The sequence below is a fragment of the Vanellus vanellus genome (genome assembly GCF_965231255.1).
Source record: "Vanellus vanellus genome assembly, chromosome: 8".
NCBI classification, from domain to species: Eukaryota; Metazoa; Chordata; class Aves; order Charadriiformes; family Charadriidae; genus Vanellus; species Vanellus vanellus.
Genome location: NC_138913.1, coordinates 1450968 through 1468460, shown reverse-complemented (window position 1 = coordinate 1468460; position 17493 = coordinate 1450968). Strand labels below are relative to the sequence as shown.

The following is a 17493-nucleotide window of genomic DNA, read 5'->3' as shown; positions in this document are numbered from 1 at the left end:
AGATCTTTATTTACAAAGTAACATCACTAATGTGTAAATAATGGTATTAGGTATACTTTCCCAATTGTGCTTAAAGTGTGTAGCTTAAGATATTTTCCTGCTTAAAAAAGTATCAGACATCTCTCTGTTCTTCAGAGTCTGAAAATTAGCCTTTTGCCAATGTCAGGTGTACTGGTTTTGGCTGGGATAGAGCCACTTTTCCTCAGAGCAGTGTGTATGGTGCTGTGTTTTGGCTTTGTGATGAAAACGCTGTTGATGATTGATTGATAGCACGGGGATGTTTGGTGCCTCATTGAGTTTGGTTTTGTTTCTCAAACTGCCCCACCAGTGAGTGGGCACAGGGAGCTGTGAGGGGACACAGCCAGGACGGCTGACCCCGACTCACCAAAGGCATATCCCACACCAGCTGTGGGGCCATATGCTCAGCAATAAAAGCTGGGGGACGGAGGAGAAAGGGGAGACGTGCAGAGCTATAGTGTTTGTCTTCCCAAGTCATCCATACACGTGCTGGAGCCCTGCTTTCCCGGAGATGGCTGAACACCTGCCTGCTGATGGGAAGTAGAGAATGAATGCCTGATTTTGCTTTGCTTGTGCACACAGCTTTTGCTTTATTTGCTAAACTGTTAACTGTTTTGCTTTACCTGTTAGCCCATGAGTTTTCTCACCTTTAACCTTCCGATTCTCTTCCCCATTGCACTGGGGGGGGGGGGAGGGGGGGAGTGAGCAAGTGGCTTTGGGGGTTTAGCTGCATATCAGAGTTAAACCAGAACATCAGGTTATTAAGCATTCTATGAGGTAATGCTGGTGTAAGGTTTTTAACTTTCTTTTTCATATGGCTACCCAGAGACCATGAATGTTAAGTCTTCCCAGTTCATAGTGCACTTAATGAAGGCTGTTTCTGCCTGTGTGTTAAGAGGTTTTAGCATCTTCTGGAACTCCAGGTTGTGGAATGAAACAATTCGGTGGTAATTAATTCTTCCTGACCTTTATGTTATCTCCAGTTTGCCTAAATGATGTAGTTGTTATGATACAGCTGTTGAAAATCATTTGCAGACTTCAGTAGAGCAAAGAGCACCACTAGCTCTGTGTAATTCCCAGGAAAAAAAGACCTCACTTTTCCTCTATCTTGGCATCAAAATTTACTCTAGGTTTGTTTCTAATACTTTTTTTGTCCACTTGTTTTTATCAAGTGTGTTATTTTAGTAACAATACACGGGGGAGGGGGGAGAAGTTTGAGTGAATATATTCTATATATACAGACTTTGAGGTATGTGCATGTAAATATGCTGCACAAAGACTGCATTTCATGAGGTTGTTTAGGTTGACTAAAGTGGTCCTACTTTTGCCTTTTTATTTTCAGCAAATTAGCTTTGTATAATGGTGAACAAATTTATTCTTTGGCATAAAAGTTAAAAACAGTACTGCATTACTGTGAGGGCGGTGAGCCCCTGGCCTGGGTTGCCCCGAGAAGCTGTGGCTGCCCCATCCCTGGGGGTGTTCAAGGCCGGGTTGGACGGGGCTGGGAGCGACCTGGGCTGGGGGGAGGTGTCCCTGCCCAGGGCAGGGGGTGGCACTGGATGGTCTTTAAGGTCCCTTCCAACGCAAATCATTCTATGATTATAGCATTACTTTTAAAGATCAGCAGATAAAAATGTTCTATTTATTGTATTGCAGGGATGATATAAAGAAGCGGAAAAGATACTAATTGTTCTTTAGTTGTGCTGTATGAGTATTTGGAACTGCTGAGCCAGGTTGATGTCAGGTGGGCACTGGTTTCCTGAAGGGGTGGTTGATGGCCTCCAGCAGTCCACAGACCTGATGTGGGCACCTGGGCTCACCAGGGCGCCAAGCAGGTTCTGGGCCAGTACACATTTGGCTTCACGTGGTTTCTCCCCACTTTACACAATACATATTTAATTGTATCATGTAAAGTGAAACTTTGAATCAGGGAACTGAGAGCCTTTTATTTTTAGTCGACTTGCTCCAAACTTGATTGGAGAAGTCATGTATGGAAGGGGTACAAATTCCAGGCTCTGCAAAAATTAAAGTTAATTTTACAGTAATAAAATGCCAATAGAATTCTGTCACTGTTGAGGTGTTTTAATTAAAATGGAGATACTGGTGTCATGTCCTCCTCCTTGGACAGTACAGAGAGAGTGTGTGTGTGTCTGTGCATGCCCGTGTGCACATGTGCACACTGGTTAGTGAAACTAATAAATCAGTTTTTTAAATTATTCCCTTTGCAATGGAAGTGCTCATCTTAGAGCAATTCAGAGTTAAAAGATGATGACTTTTTTTTTTTGTTAATGAAAATAGTGTGAAGTAAGTTGCTGGAAGGGAAAAAAACCTACACAAAACAGCAAAAATAACCAACCCCTTAGCTTTTGAAAACTTCCTTATACAAATTTTTAGATAAATTGTTGGTCCTGCAGTCCTAAATTTCTAAAACCTCATTGTCTGATGAGGAAATTTAGACTATAGTGAAAGTCAGATTTTAAGAGGTCATACCAGTTATCAGCGTTGTACTTGTTGTTAGATGCTTTTTGCAGGCACATGCCTGTGCTGTACTAAATAGAACACAGTGCAGAGTCTTATTTCTGTGTGTGGGGCAATAACGTAGTGCAGACTGGAGCTGTGTAGATTAGAAATGCTGATGGCATCGGCTGCTTCCCTGGAAAACTCACTGCTCTTCAGGAATTGCTGCTTCAGCAACTCACCAAAGTCCACCTTTATTATTATTATTATTATTTTGATCCTTTGTTCAGGCACTGTGCAGCTGGGGGCAAACAAACAGGAGGAATGAATTTGTAGCTGCCACACCTGCATCAGTGAGGTTGTAACAGCTCCTAGGCTAAGGACAAGGTTGTCACCACTCCTGAGGAGATTCCCAGACCTCTGTTCTGGTCAACAGGAGCAGTCATCAGGCAGGAGAGGACAGTCCTGAGGGTCCCCCTGCCCTGACCTGTCAGCACTAGTACAAGCAAGCATCTTTCTTCCTCTGTATACTAACCCCCAGATAAGTGTTATAAATAATTGCAATACAGTCTTCCAGCACTTACTGTAACTATTTAATAAAAAGTAATGCAGTCATCTTTAGCCCAGGCCCTGGATCAAACATTTCCACTTCCCCAGTGCTCTACCAGTAGGGCCTTGTTTCATCCCTCTGTCTTGATAAACTTTGCATTCTTTTCTGCACAGTCACTTCTAGAAGTCAGGTGTACGAAGTGTATTGGATCCCGGGGCCAGATTCTTAGAGGCTTGTAGAGGGCAGCAAAGCTGGTGAGGGGGCTGGAAGGCATGTGCTCTGAGGAGCAGCTGCAGACCCTGGGTTTGTCTGGTTTGGAGAGGAGGCTGAGGGGCAGCCTTGTTCCTCTCTGCAGCTTCCCGAGGAAGGGATGTGGAGAGGGAGGTCCTGAGTGCTTCTCATGGGGATCCAGTGATAAGATTGGTGGGAATGGTACAGAACTGCACCAGGGGAGGTCTAGACTGGCCAGTAGGAAGCATTTCTGTACTGAGAGGGTGGTCAGACCCTGTAACAGGCTTCCTGGGGAGCTGGTCAATGCCCCAAGCCTACCACTGTTTAAGAGGCACTTGGAGAAGGCCCTTAATAATATGCTTTAACATTGGGTCAGCCCTGAAGTGGCTGGACTAGATGATTGTTGTAGGTCTTTTCCAACTCCACTACAGAAAGCAAAGATAACTGACAAACCTTATATTCCTGCCTGTTTTCCTATCTCCCTCTCCTAATACAGTCTGAGAGACACGAGAGGCTCTCCCAGGTCTGGGTTTTATGCCATTGCTCCAACTTCATGGGCATACATGTAACTTGGATCTGTGACAGATGAAGTAGGACACATGATGGTGCTCTATTCATCTTTACAGAACAGAAAGGTTAAAAAGCCACAGGTTACAGAACAGATTTAATTTCTTTGACAAGAATGACATTAACTACTTGCAGTTTAACAGTATTTCTTAAAGAAAAATTGAAGGTTTTTTTAGTAAGGATTTAAAAGTATTTTATTGATTGTTGTCCTGTAAAATCACAGAATTCTTTAATTCCTCAAGAACTGTGTCCAACAATAGGAAAAATGAAAAAGTCTTTAAAAAACATTACAGCATTTTTGGAAAAACTAGGTATGAAAAATATATACAATGTATTAAAAAAATCTGAATAAAATTAATGTCTGGATTTATACATTCAGTTGTGTTAAACACCTGCCTGTGTACAATAAAATTTGTTAAAATATTAGCAGTATTTTTACTATGTTAAATAAGTCTCTGTTCAATTTACAGTTTCTCTCATTAATGTTTTATCATCAGTCCACTTAAATTAATTTACAAGGCTGTATAACCACTGTCAGACTTTCAAGGTAAGTATTTTTGTACAAAATCATTGCCTTCCTAATATATTTTAAATTGTTACAAAGATACATCTTTATAAACATCCAATTCATTCACAAACTGAATTAACATGTTACAGTATATAAAACAACATACACCCCCTTTAAAGAAGACAGGGAATGCAACAAGTAGAAAACCTTTGTACTACAAGTTTTTCCCTCCTTTTTATTGAACATATATTCTACTCTGCTGAGTTATCAGCTGGTCCTTATAAAGGTGAAGATTTTTATAATACAAACTGTCACACCTATATACAGAAAAGATGCACTGAAATTTACTTAATTTTTTGAGTGCATTTTGTTCACACAACATTAAGTGGTGTGTTTTTTCTGTGAAATTCCAAAGCTAAACTGCAGATGCAAAAATTTAGCAGGTGTTGTGTGTAGTGCAATTGTGAGAAGTCTTCTCTGAAGCAGAGAAGAGTCTGTGTGAAGCAGCACCAATGCGAGGTCCTCTGAAAGCAAGGTCTGACTACTATTAGATTTACCTATCACTTGCTCTCCCTCCCTCCTTATCTCTTGCCTGAAGCATCCCATGCCATCAAGTCACACTGCAGTAGGGGAAGGCAAAGATAACAAATACCTCGTTAATCAAGGTGCTGAGCTATCTACTTCCACAGCTTTCTTCAGTGGTGGTCTTACCATTTCTTTATACAATGGAGACGAGAAGACCTGGCACCTTAACAAAACTCTACAGATCTTAAGACTCGCTCTTCTTTTGCCTGTGCGTTCAACATGATGCTAACAAATGCTAAAGATGCAGGTAAACAAGTTCAGTTGAACTTTTTGCCTCCACAGAAGGAAAAAATCAATCATCTCCTAAAGTACAGAAGATCAGAAAGACTAAATACCAAAAAAACCAAACCACCCCCACCCCTGCCAAGCCCAGAACAAAGTATTTCCTCTTTTCTGCAGTCCCCACCGCAACCCTTGCTCTGAAGCAGTAACTTAATATGAAGACCTCGTTAAACACATGGGGAAAACAGAAACAAAATGGACCCATTTCCAGCAATTATACTCCTTTAAAATACTTGTGCTAAAATGGATCTGAGAACCAGATAATCAACATTATATACTTTGCAGAATTTGGTACCTCTTTGTTGCTTTCAGAAATCCTTTCACCAGTGCAGCACTAGAAGGAGAAACAGTCTGAGCTGCCTGAAGGAGTAACACACTGTATTACAGACCACCACCACTGGAGGCACTTCTCTGGATTCTTCCCTGGAGCTTGCATCAGCTTTGCTAACATTGATTAGAGAGGTCATATATTCTTACAAAGCCCAGGAACCTCCCTGGATTTGTGCTGGAGAGGTAGTCCTTTATGAATTACAGGGTTGGTTATTCTAGTTCAGGTTACACACGGATTTTGACACAGCTGGGAAGTATCCCATTAACATAGTCTCTGGTACTGTGCATGTAGTTTCTTAGCAGGAAACGCCCAGTATTGCTGTTCACCTCCAGCTCAATAGATTGGGTGAGTTTCTGGTGTTTGGTCTTCTACACAGACCGCTGCACAGAGTTCTGCTTTGGAAAGAAAGTCAAGATGCTCAAAAACAGATGGAGAAAGAATATGTCAAGAGGCAGGGATGGAAAGTTGAAACTGACATTTGAGTCAAGGACATGCACAGCTGATCTCCAGTGCCCAAGAAACTACTTCTAGTTGAAATCTGCTACTGGTTGAGCCAGGTTTCAGTTCAGAGCTCTCGAAACACAAAGCAAAAAGGGATGAGTGTCTGAAAAATCAGTGCTCTGTTACTAAATCTTTCGCATTGGTGACCCGCATCTTCCGTATGAGCGCTGTAGGGCATGCCACTGTGTCCCCACTGACAGCAGTTAGTGCAAATCCTGTAGAATAGCATGATGAAGCAAAAACTGTCTACACATTGGTTTCAAGTCCAAGTAAGCGTCCCATCCGCTCCATGTTCTTGTCAATTGTGGCACGACATGTGATTTCTTTAGCACACTCCATGGGAAACCAACCTCTTTCGCCATCCCGCAATCGTTCCCCTTCATACCAACCTGCAGGGTTAATGGAAAAGGATTAACAAACCTTTCCAAGTAATGTTAAAGATGATACTTTGTCAGAACTGAGTGTATTGCAGTTAAAAAGACACAGCTGACACAATCATAGTGTACATTTACCTCTGTAGTTAATAAACTACAAGATTAAGATAAGTTTGGCAGATTTTTTTTTTATATAGGCAGACTAGGAACAAAATAGTATGTAAAAATAAATATACAATACAAGTATATATATTTTTTATGTTGTAATTCAAATATATTTTTGAGATTATATAAAGAATGTAACTGCAATCTAAAGAAAGCAATGCAGCACAATTGATAGGATGTTTGGTTTCATACGTTATCCTAACATCAGTAAGTCAGGATTTAGTACTTCAAGCGCAGCCAGCTTCAAGCATCGCTGTGTCAGCACATCATGGGATATTAGTAGAATCGCTGGCACATCCAGGCAATAATTGTTTTGATCTCAGGGTACTTGATGATATGGAGAACAGGCAAAACCACTGTGCTAGACGCCTATACTCAACAGGCAGCGAATCACACTATAACATGACTAATAATGTGGATGTTTCTCTTACTCAGACAAACCTGGTACTCACTCACTAACACCTCTGAGCTCCATGTTTTTAGGTAGAGTTCAGTTTCTCATTTGTGGACATTTCACATCTCAAAACCAACCAGCACACGCCTTCTGCAGCTATTTATCCATACAAATTATGATAGGTAATGGGTTACTTTGAACATCTGTTCCCTAAACAGAAGCTGTCCTTTAGAAACCTGAACCCAAATGCTCATGTTTTTCTTGGAAGGTAAACCTTTATTCATTGTATGGCCAATGGTATTAGGAAACAAATTCTTCTAGCTGGATCCACCTGCAGTGGTGACAGATGGTTACTAACAGCAAAATTCTCACTTACCATCATTTACTTTTTGATAAACCAAAACAACATCAGCAACTTGAAGAGACAGTTCATCCGACTGCTTTGCTGTGTAAGTTCTGGTGATCTCTACCTGAGTCAAAGCTGTGGAAAAAATAAGCCAGGCTGATTTAAATGACTGACATAACAGAGTATCTTATATTAAAATACATATACAATTTCTTTTTAAAATTTCCATCTTATACTACCCCAAAAAAAAACCCCAAGGGAGGTAGGAAATTATGCAGATGGCTTCCTAGCTTCCGACCTGAGCAATTACACACAAACTTGGGATAAACGTTTAAGGGAAGGAGCTTTGCACTTTTGCTAAGAGATTAAAACAACTGACCAAACCAGCATCAATGAGCACAAACACATTACTGTGTGAAACATAACACCTGAAAGAAGCCCCTGTGCACAGGGAGAGAGGGCAGCTTCACGTATACTAAAGCAACAGAGCCCAGGAAAAAAACGTGACACCATTTCTAAGGGTATTTGTAGCCTACACTTTCTCACGTCCCCACTAAGGGGCAGCGCCTTTCCATTCTTTTGTCAAAGCTCTCAGAAATCTTGTCAGTTGTAACTTACTTGTTCTGTCCGTGTTCTGCCCGTCTCTGTCCTGTCCAAGCGCCGTAATCCAGCGAGCTCTGTCACTCCTGCAACCAGCAAAGATAAAACTCGGTTTCCCAACTCACGCTCAACAGCCGAGACTACTCCCCTTTTCAAAATTCTGTGTTTAAATTTTTCCTCTTATTGGGTAAAGAAAACAAAACAAAACCTCCTTTTTTCTCCTCTCAAAATATCACCAGAAGGTGTGACACTACTTCTAGCAATATATTATTAAAATATATTTAACTATTTTAAGTATGTTGGATTAGAAAAAAATGCCTATATACACGGGAGCTACTGGCATAATGTCGTGCATACCTTTATTTTAATTATTGTGAAGTAACGCAGGTAGACTTCTCCGGTAGTGTCTGTAACTAATACATATTAGTAATCTAATTAAAAAAATAATCTAATGTACAAAGGGTCTGATAAATGCAACGCAGCAATTTTAATATACAATAGCAACAGGTTTCCTGTAAGAACTGTATCTGCAACACGCACATAGAATGTTGCAAGAATGAAAAAAACAAACACTGATAATTTTTTTATATCTCAACATGCATTCTTCCTCAAAGCTGAAACTACTGGCACATGTCCTACTAACATTTGATATCTGTTGATCAAAGGGCCAAAACTACAACACATGCTACTTTACACATTTCAGCTTTTAAAAGTAAGTGGTGCTAAACTTGTGTTTCAACCAAAATAAGAAAGTCTGTATGCAATTTTGCATGAGCTTAACTTTGTGCCTTTTTTTTAAAAAAAAACAGGTGTTATTTATACTCATATTTTCCTTTCCCTGTAACCATTCTTAACAGGAAAACTACATTTCCTTTCAACTTTCCTTACAACTCTGAGAACAATGGGATAATGCCAGACTGTCTCCCAGTTTAAGTATATATTTCTTCATAATCTGTGTATACTGTGTATTTTGTGCCTTGTTCACAGAGCAATATAAAGTTCCTGACCTAACGCTGATACTCTTGTACTTGGAAACCCCACAGCACATGAAGTGACAAAACGTGATCGAACTGTGCTAGAAATGCTTGCGTCAGCGAAAACATTTAAGTTTTACCTGTGCAAAATTGTATGCAATAAGCACTCTAAACCATCCAGCTTGGCCTTCCTACTGTAGATCCCCTTCCCATCCTTCTCAAAGTTAAGAGAAAGTTTAGTTTTTCTGTACCCTGGGTATACATGATAATACTCTACAAAAATAGGTGATTTCCAAATAAAGTCATTCTTTTCAGAATGTTTTCCTCTGAATGACAATCTGCCAGACTGCTATTTATATTACGAACAGTATACAGCAAATCGATAATAAATCTGCAGAACAAAATGTCTTTTCTTAAAAAGGCCAGACAACTAAAAATGTACTGCATTTTTTCCCAATAAAAATGTATTTCCAAACAAGTCTGAATCATCTGCTTACTTTATAATGAGATCTTTACTAGAAATCATTAATGATCTATCGTTTCTTTCAGGGTTATTCTAAACTTTGAAAGCAAACCTAAAACTGTAAAGTTTCCAGGCTGGGATACGTCTGGAGCACTCTGTTTCACATCTTCTATCCCGCCTCCAGCTTCCACTAAAACAGATAAAATCTTTCACTTTTGTGAAGGGTTGTGTGGCAGTTAATGGCACCACAGAGCAATGATGGCCTCTCGCATATTTGCACCCAAAAGAACAAGACACTTCTTGTTGCGCATTTCTAAAGCGGAGCACTCTTAAAACTGCACAGGAGAACAAGGACCACCTCTATCCCAGCACAGCTCCACAGCTTCCCCAAGGCAATGCCAAACTCCTCCTCCCATTTAATCCAGTACTGTTTCCACTTCTGTGCCATCCAACCGTTATAATAAATAATTCACAAATCGCTGCTCCAGGACAAGAGCACTCTGCATTCATACTGCGACAACGTTTGCCTGCTACCACCATTGCGCCTTAGGATGCACCTGTGCCTGTCTCCTCCTGCCAATACTGAGCTCCACTCCTAGACAGATGACTCAGATGCTTAAATCACATTTGTAGTTCAAAGTAAGAAACTTCCATATTGCAATATGTAATCATTAGATTGTGTAGTTTACTTAAAACTTGCATTATGTGGCAGAAGTTTTGGTTTCTTTCTTTTATCGTGATATCCCTTAAGTTGAAAATAACTTAAATTTAATGGAAATTCCTTCCATAACCCCCAAACCTCAAGAAATCCAAACTGCTTAGCTCTCCATCCCGCAGCCCTTGTTTGCCTCACCAGTAACAACTAGAAGGGACTCAGTAATCCCTGACGAGGGAGCTGGCAATCTCCATGGCACAGTTAATTCTTGGCCTGAAGACCCAAAACAGTAGCACATAACAACGGATACTTCAGTTCACAGAACTTCAGCATATGCATTTGATTTTCCATTTTTCCTACACCATGACCTCAAGGAATGACACTAACATGACATGCACCTAAACCCACCGATTCCTCTCATGACAAGATGACATTGGAGAAACTGAACTAGGTTTGCAGGAGCCTGTATTTTATTCCAATAGTATTTATTCCAGTCTGTCTGGGGGGATAGTACATAAGCTGCACATTCTCCTGCTCTGCCACTATTTACAATCAGAGAGGCTTGTCAAGGTTCCCTTGCCTCACTCCAAGTACGCACTTACAACGCGCAGAGTGCAAATCCCAACAGCTGGCAGGGTCGTGGTGAGTGCCGCAGCGTTACTGAGCAGGGCACCAACACGGTCCACCACAAACAGAAGAACACCTCTGCAGTAGCGCCCCTTTGGTCACTGCTGATCGGGCACCACATAGACTGCTCGCTTGGCAACTTCTTTCATTGCATTTTGATTTAAACTTGCCAGACAGAAACTGGGCATTTCATACTACTTTGGCCAGGGCTGGGAGGCAGCCTGATGAGCTGATCAGGTGAAAAATTACAGAAACAGTAACCGTTTACTTACTGAGTCTCTGTTCCCAGGAGCATCTCCACCTTCTCTCCTGCATGGTTACTGAGGACCGCTAGTCGGAAGAGGTAAGTCGCAGAACTCTGCCGCGAGTAGAGCATTGTTGAAGCATTCTTTACGGGAGAAGAAGTCAGGTCCTCGCTGTCACTTTGTTGTACCACCAGCTGGTCCCTTAAAGAATAATCTGTGACGTTGTAACTCTCTTCACTGCAGAACAGAGGAGGGAAGAAAAAACCCCAAGTTCAATGTTTAGTTTTCCATTAAGTATGACTGAGTTTGCTTCTAGACATAGAATCCACTTTTAACTACGTAGTATGGCATAATTCTTCTGACACCTCAGATCTTCACTCTTCTGTTTGCTTTTGAAACTACCAATTTTCCAAGATATAAAGTAGATCAGTTTTTAAATGCTGTGGAATTTCATTTAGTGGCACAGTTACATGACTTTGACATTCTTGAGATGGTGTAAGCTCAACTTGCTTAATTTGAGAACAGGCACAGCAATTGTACACAATTGTGCTTCCTTTTCTTCTGTAGCTTCAGATGAATAGCAGACTTTAATTTTAGAATCTTATAGGAAAAAAGGTAAAATTTCCCTTTTCTTGTGCTTATGAAACTATGGATACACATACTGCTTCCAGACAAACACTATTGATCTTCATTTTAAATACATGATAATCATCTGTGCTCCTTGCCCATCTACCTGTAAAGGTTGACGCTAAAAACTATTTTACAATATTCTGAAACACAACCTTAGACAATTGTGAATTTTAAAAACAGCTTGTCGCACACTACTGGTCTTGCAAAATGCACTGCACAATTTACCTTTTAGAAAGTACTTTGTAAATAAATACACTAAGTGATATGAATAAGGATTGCTACATGTGCTTAATAACTTCCCAAAAGTGACTAGAAAGAATTCTAAGAAATCAAGCAAGTTAGAAGCTTTGCTTTCCTTACGGTTGAAATGTAGGTGGAGAGGTGGACAAAACTCACCTTTGCTGGCACAATACCATGTTTGACACAGAAAACAGAAGATCTCAGAACTACTTCTTATGTCAAAGTCATTGAATATTAAATTATGCCAAAATGACATTATGGTAGTTTTCCCAGATAGGTAAAAACGTGCAAACATTAGACATCACAAATCAGAATATAAAAGCATTACTGATTTTAACAACAGAAGGACTTAAATGACAATATGCACTCTTGCCTGAAGAGCAGACTTTATTTCTAAGTGTGAGAATCACTTCAGCCACTCAAGATCTTCTGGAGGGGTGAGGGCAAGGCAAAGCCGCATGTCTGGACACGGCACCCTGTCACGTCCAACAGCGATGGACGGTAGCGGGGAACAGTTACTTCAAGCCCCCTACTCTTCAATCCACTGCAATGTATTTATGACACAGAACATCCAGACATCTCAAGCAGCATTCCTAAGCACTTTTACGTGAGTTCAAACAGTAGCCCTGTCTGTTGTTTTTTACTACTAACTCATATCAAGGCAATACTGGAAACGTATTTTTTCCCAGTGGAAAATAACTGCATTTCCAAATTTTTAAAGTCGTGAAACATAGTTAAAGAAACAGTTAAAAGAATCTACATCACTTATTCAAGAAATACGAGTTGATCACAAGAAAAGCGAACCCGGATAAAAAGGCCTTTTTATTTCCACTGAAGCTTGTGAGTGTATTTCCTAGAATTGTCTTACATGCATCTGCAAGTTTACCAGGATATATCACCAACCCAGGACGCTGATAAACTAAATTACCTCATAATTTCATGTAAGCTCGTAAACTTTTTTCAGATTTGTTGTCCTACACTGATGCAATAAGAAAAAACAGAAAAAACCCTGCATACGTCGGCATAAAGCCAGTTCTCCCTCCTAGCTCACACACTGCTCTGTTCCACAAATTTTGCAGTAAATCGAATACATCAGTTTTTAAGGTGCAACTATACATAGTCCATCTTAAAGTAAAATCTAATAGACCTCAGTCTTGAGTGATGAAAAGCTGTACTAGAACCTCATATTACTATGGTTCATTAAAATAATTTAAATTGAAAAAATATTTGAAAAGATTAATTTTGCTGCCAGATACACAGAAACCTAAGCACTGAACTGATACAAATCAAATCCCAAACACCTGGAACTGAAGCGCTCCGAAATGCTGATGGTGACATACCCCTTTCTGGCAGGTGCAAATGAAGCGTGTTCTTCCTGGATGGTTGCGCAGCTTTTGTAAGAAAATGGACAGCTGACGACTTAATGTCTGTTGGGATACATTCTACCCATTTGGTGAACTGTCAGAAAAATACCTGCAAATACCTCAGTAGTTAATATAATGGTCTCTGTAATTCTTACTTTTAATCCCTCAGAAAAAGAATTGCTAAAACACAACTGAAAACATTATGACTCAAAACATAAGTTATTGCCGATTTCTGTCTCACAAAGCATTAGAAGAATTTCTCTATTCAAATGATGACAGGTTTACAGATTGTACTGTATTTATGGATTTTTGTGGATTAATACTTTCTGCCAGTGTGTCTAGTGTAAAAACAGAGTTCTTCAGCTATGTGGAGTACATTTTTACTTTTGTTCTGCGAGTTAAATACTTGAAATGTTGTTTTTTTTCAGTACAGCTTTGTACATTCTCAAATGATCGACGTAGTTCCATTAGTATTGTGTTCTAATACTTCTCGCAAGTATTTTTTCTTCTCATATGTTCTGGGGAGGTTGGGGGCTTTACAAAGGAAGCAGGAGCAATGACAGACAAGCTTAGTTAGTTTTATCATATAGAAGGATTGAAATCGCTGTAGCTCGTACGATGATGAACACTTTCCTTCCCTGTTTCTTTTTCTCCAGGTCTGAAAGCGGTGCCAACGATTCCCCACAATCCGTTGGCGTTTTCCACTCTGAGGGCTGGAATCATAACTCCCCATTCAGGTACCATTGACAAAGGGACAAACGTCCAAGAACACCGTCGCAAGAACTTAAAATGGCTTTAAAAACTCTCCACCCAGTTTTGGTTAACCTAGCTTTTGATCAGACTGTTGTTTCCATGTTCCTTAGAGTAAAAAAATAAGTCACATCATAGGAAATGAGATGGACACAGCAAACTCTTCCAGAGCACTGTAAAAATGAAGCCAGGTTACTTATGCTATTACACATGACTTCTTGGGTCCCAAAGTAGAAAGAATATAGATTACAAACACGTTTTGGTCTAATTAAAGGAATTTAACATGAGCACACCGAGAAGCTGGGAGAATCTTCAATATTTCAGCAGGTGGAAAGCTAAGGTTTAATTTCTGCATGTACAACCCCGGGATGCTAAAAGGTATTTTAATTCAAATGTATTCTGTATGTCCTTATCTTTTGGGAAAGGTGCACACACAGCTCTTCCCTGAAACAAGAGATTTAAATTTACTGGGATTGTCCTACTGTAGAAAAGCGTAAATGTTTTAAGAGAGGGGAGGGAGTAAAGACTGTGGATTTAGGTTTCACGTTCCCCTAATTCCAGCTCTAGACTCAAATTAATTCCTTTATCTACAAAGAGATGCTACTTATCACTTGAGGACAATTGTTTCAAGTGCCATCCATAGCAGCCGAGGGGTCCTACTGAAGAAGAAAAAAAAAAATTATATCTAACAGTTACCAGTTTCTCTCTCCCTCTTTTTTTCTTAAAATATATGCTCTCAAACAGAGAAAGGTTGGTTGGTTGGTTTGGTGTGGTTTTGTTGGGGGGTAAGGGTTGTGTTTTGTTTTGGTTTTTGGTTTGTTGGTGTGTTTTGTTTTGTTTTTTAAGGACATCACCTCAGTATTTTTAGTGTGGGCAATCCCTGCCTAGCCAAGGGCAGAACTAGCAAAAACAGCTCGGAATGCTGCTATAGTTATTTGGGAATCTTGCATCTGGAAAAGAAATGTAGCCTATACATTTGTGTAACGAATAATTAATGCATTCCTTATCTAGTCTGTACATTTGTGTAACAAATAATAAATGCATTCTTTACTAATTATTCAGCAAAGATAAACCTCTACAAATCCTTCCTATTTCTTACCTCCATTCAACAAAATAGTCTGATTTGAAACTACTGGGCAGCCCTCATCTTTTTACCTCCACAAACTCTCCTCCTTCCAGACAGATAACGAAATATGTGGATAAAGCTGGCAGCACTGGAGTGAGCAGCTGTACATAAGGACAAAGCTAATCTGGTCTGCCAGGCAGCGAAGTTACAGGAACGACATTTAACACATTCTTTAAAATTACTGTAATTGGGTAGTACCAACATGCCTACATTCATTTTCAGTTTAAGACTGAACTTTTTTGCTAAACTTTTATTTAGATTCAGAACATGAAACAACAGGACTATTTTATATCCCTTCGCAGGGAATACATGCAAATTTTAGAGGCACTTGTATGAAGACCAGATATGTCTTGATGTAATACCACCTATTCCAGACCCCCTGTACCTTACCAGAAAACACATGGTCAATCTCCTTATTTCCTTTACTCTTTCCAGCTGCACTACTCTGAAATCCTTGGGGTTCCATACAAGTTACTCTGCATTTGTGCTTGCCTTTAGTTATAAAATCACCCCCGGCACCTTGAGAAAACCCATGGTTTGGCAAGCAGCTGCACACAGGTGACATTCCCAAGCAGCAGTGAACCCCCGGGTGATGCCCAGTGTATGAAGTCCAGCTGCATTCCACTGTCAAGGTATCTCAGGAGCTGACAAGCCACAGAGCCGTTAAGACAGACAGGATTCTAGTGATATCCTTAGGGGATTGTGGAAACCAGAATATTCAATAAATGTACACTCATTCAAAATATAATGCCTTCTGAAGTTCACCTGAAATCATACAACAGCTCTCGGGATGTAACTGGTGGATTTCCTGAATAGCTGGATGAGGCAGCTGTTTAGTTGTCCTGGTTCCAGCAGCGATGGGGTTAGTTTCCCCAAGGATGCGGCAGGGACGCAGGTATTCCAGACCATGAGCCATGCCTGCACTACAGGGAGAGCTGGCGGGGGGTGGGAACTGGGGCTCGGGGCAGGCTGGGGCTGCCTGGGTCCGGTGGGTGAGCGGTGGTACTGTAATCGCGTTTATGTATTCCTTTATCGGTGGTGGTGGTGTTTTTCTCTTTCCTTTGCTGTTCTGTTCAACTGCCTTTATCATCTCAACCCACGACTTTCGCCTTTTTCTTCTGATTTTCCCCCACAGCCGTGTGGGTTGAGCGAGCGGCCACATGGTTCTTTGCTGCCAGCTAAGGGCAAACCCAACAGTTCTATGTAATAAAACTTTATTAATTGTGAAGTTCTCCTGAACTCTGCAGAACACAGAGCTAGCTCATAGGCAGCTTTGAGCATTAATTACTAATATATGTAATTGGATCTTTGTGGTCCCAGGAGGGCATGTGGAATAGAAGGAGGCGTTTGACTTTTGGTAGAGATCAAAGCTAGCTGTATCCTATTTTTAGCAGGAGATCGTTACAGTGTATGGTTCTGAGCCTGCAAAAGGTAGCCTGGTGCTCTCCTCAGGCCATTATAAAGTGTGCACTACAGAAACTCTACCGCGCCGGGCACCAGACCCACAGCTATCTACCTACACCCAGCAGTTATGCTCACCAGCTGTGCAGGAGAGGTGGGGATGACACCTACACCCATACTCGGGCTTTAGAAGAGGGAGAAAACTGAAAACTCATGATGAAGGAAATACAGACAAACATAGAAGTAGTATAGGTATTTAAGCAAAGTACTCTATACTTTACTAAAGCATTGATTTCATCATGCTTTGGAATAGTTTCTTCACTAGCCCCACAGAAAGCAAATCTCCCAAGCACAACACGAGTAAAACAATTGTAGTATAGTGAATGTGAATCATGAGGCAGCTTGAAAGAAGAGCTCTTGAGAGATGAATTACATTGCATGTTACTCCTTACATCAGAATACTACCTTCAAAATCCAGTGTCAGCATAAGCTATTGGTTTACTGGTCCCTGCAGGGGATGTCGTGGCCAAAATGGTGGCAATTCACAGTACAGCTAGCGGGTGGATCAAAAATGAACAGAAGCCAGAAAAGGAGCAAAAAGAGAACAGAGTTAGAGAATGAAACAAAAGGGTTAAACCAGTAGTGGTTCAGCAACACTACCACAACCTGAGTGAACAATACATGAAATATTTAGGTTAGAGTCAGTCTACATGTAGATCTTTGCAAAGTAGTCACAGTGTTTAACTTCACAAACTTCTAAGCTAACGTCCCAAAGCTACCAGAACAGTCACAGAAAGAAAGATGCTCTTCTAGAGAGCAATTCAGACAGGCAGAATTAGGCTTCTGCTTAGAACTGCTCTCCAAAGGGAACCACCTTCTCCCCCGGCTGCACAGGCAGCCCTGGAGGAGAATGTTGATCAGTCCAAACATCACCCAGCTCTTTGCTTGTGCCATAATCCAACCAACATCCATCTTCACGTGAACAAGAATTAACTGATACCTTCCTGTGCACCAACCATATAACGATTGGCCTTTCCACCAAGACGTGAACATCCTGACGTGCTAGCACTGACTATGACTATTCATTCAAGGTAATGTATTAAAAGTGT

The 17493-nt window shown here is 40.6% G+C and overlaps 1 protein-coding gene across 1 annotated transcript in view; it reads right to left on the bottom strand.

Annotated features, from left to right (window-relative positions):
* Positions 1-6276: 6276 nt before the first annotated feature.
* The window catches only part of ARHGEF26 (Rho guanine nucleotide exchange factor 26), a gene marked incomplete at both ends in the record, with an annotated part of 55141 nt that continues 43924 nt past the window's right edge, over positions 6277-17493 (bottom strand). Inside the window, 4 exons of the mRNA XM_082487199.1 lie at positions 6277-6419; positions 7340-7444; positions 7928-7995; positions 10901-11110. Coding sequence (XP_082343325.1) covers positions 6277-6419; positions 7340-7444; positions 7928-7995; positions 10901-11110 — 526 coding nt within the window. The remainder of the gene's footprint in view (positions 6420-7339; positions 7445-7927; positions 7996-10900; positions 11111-17493) is intronic.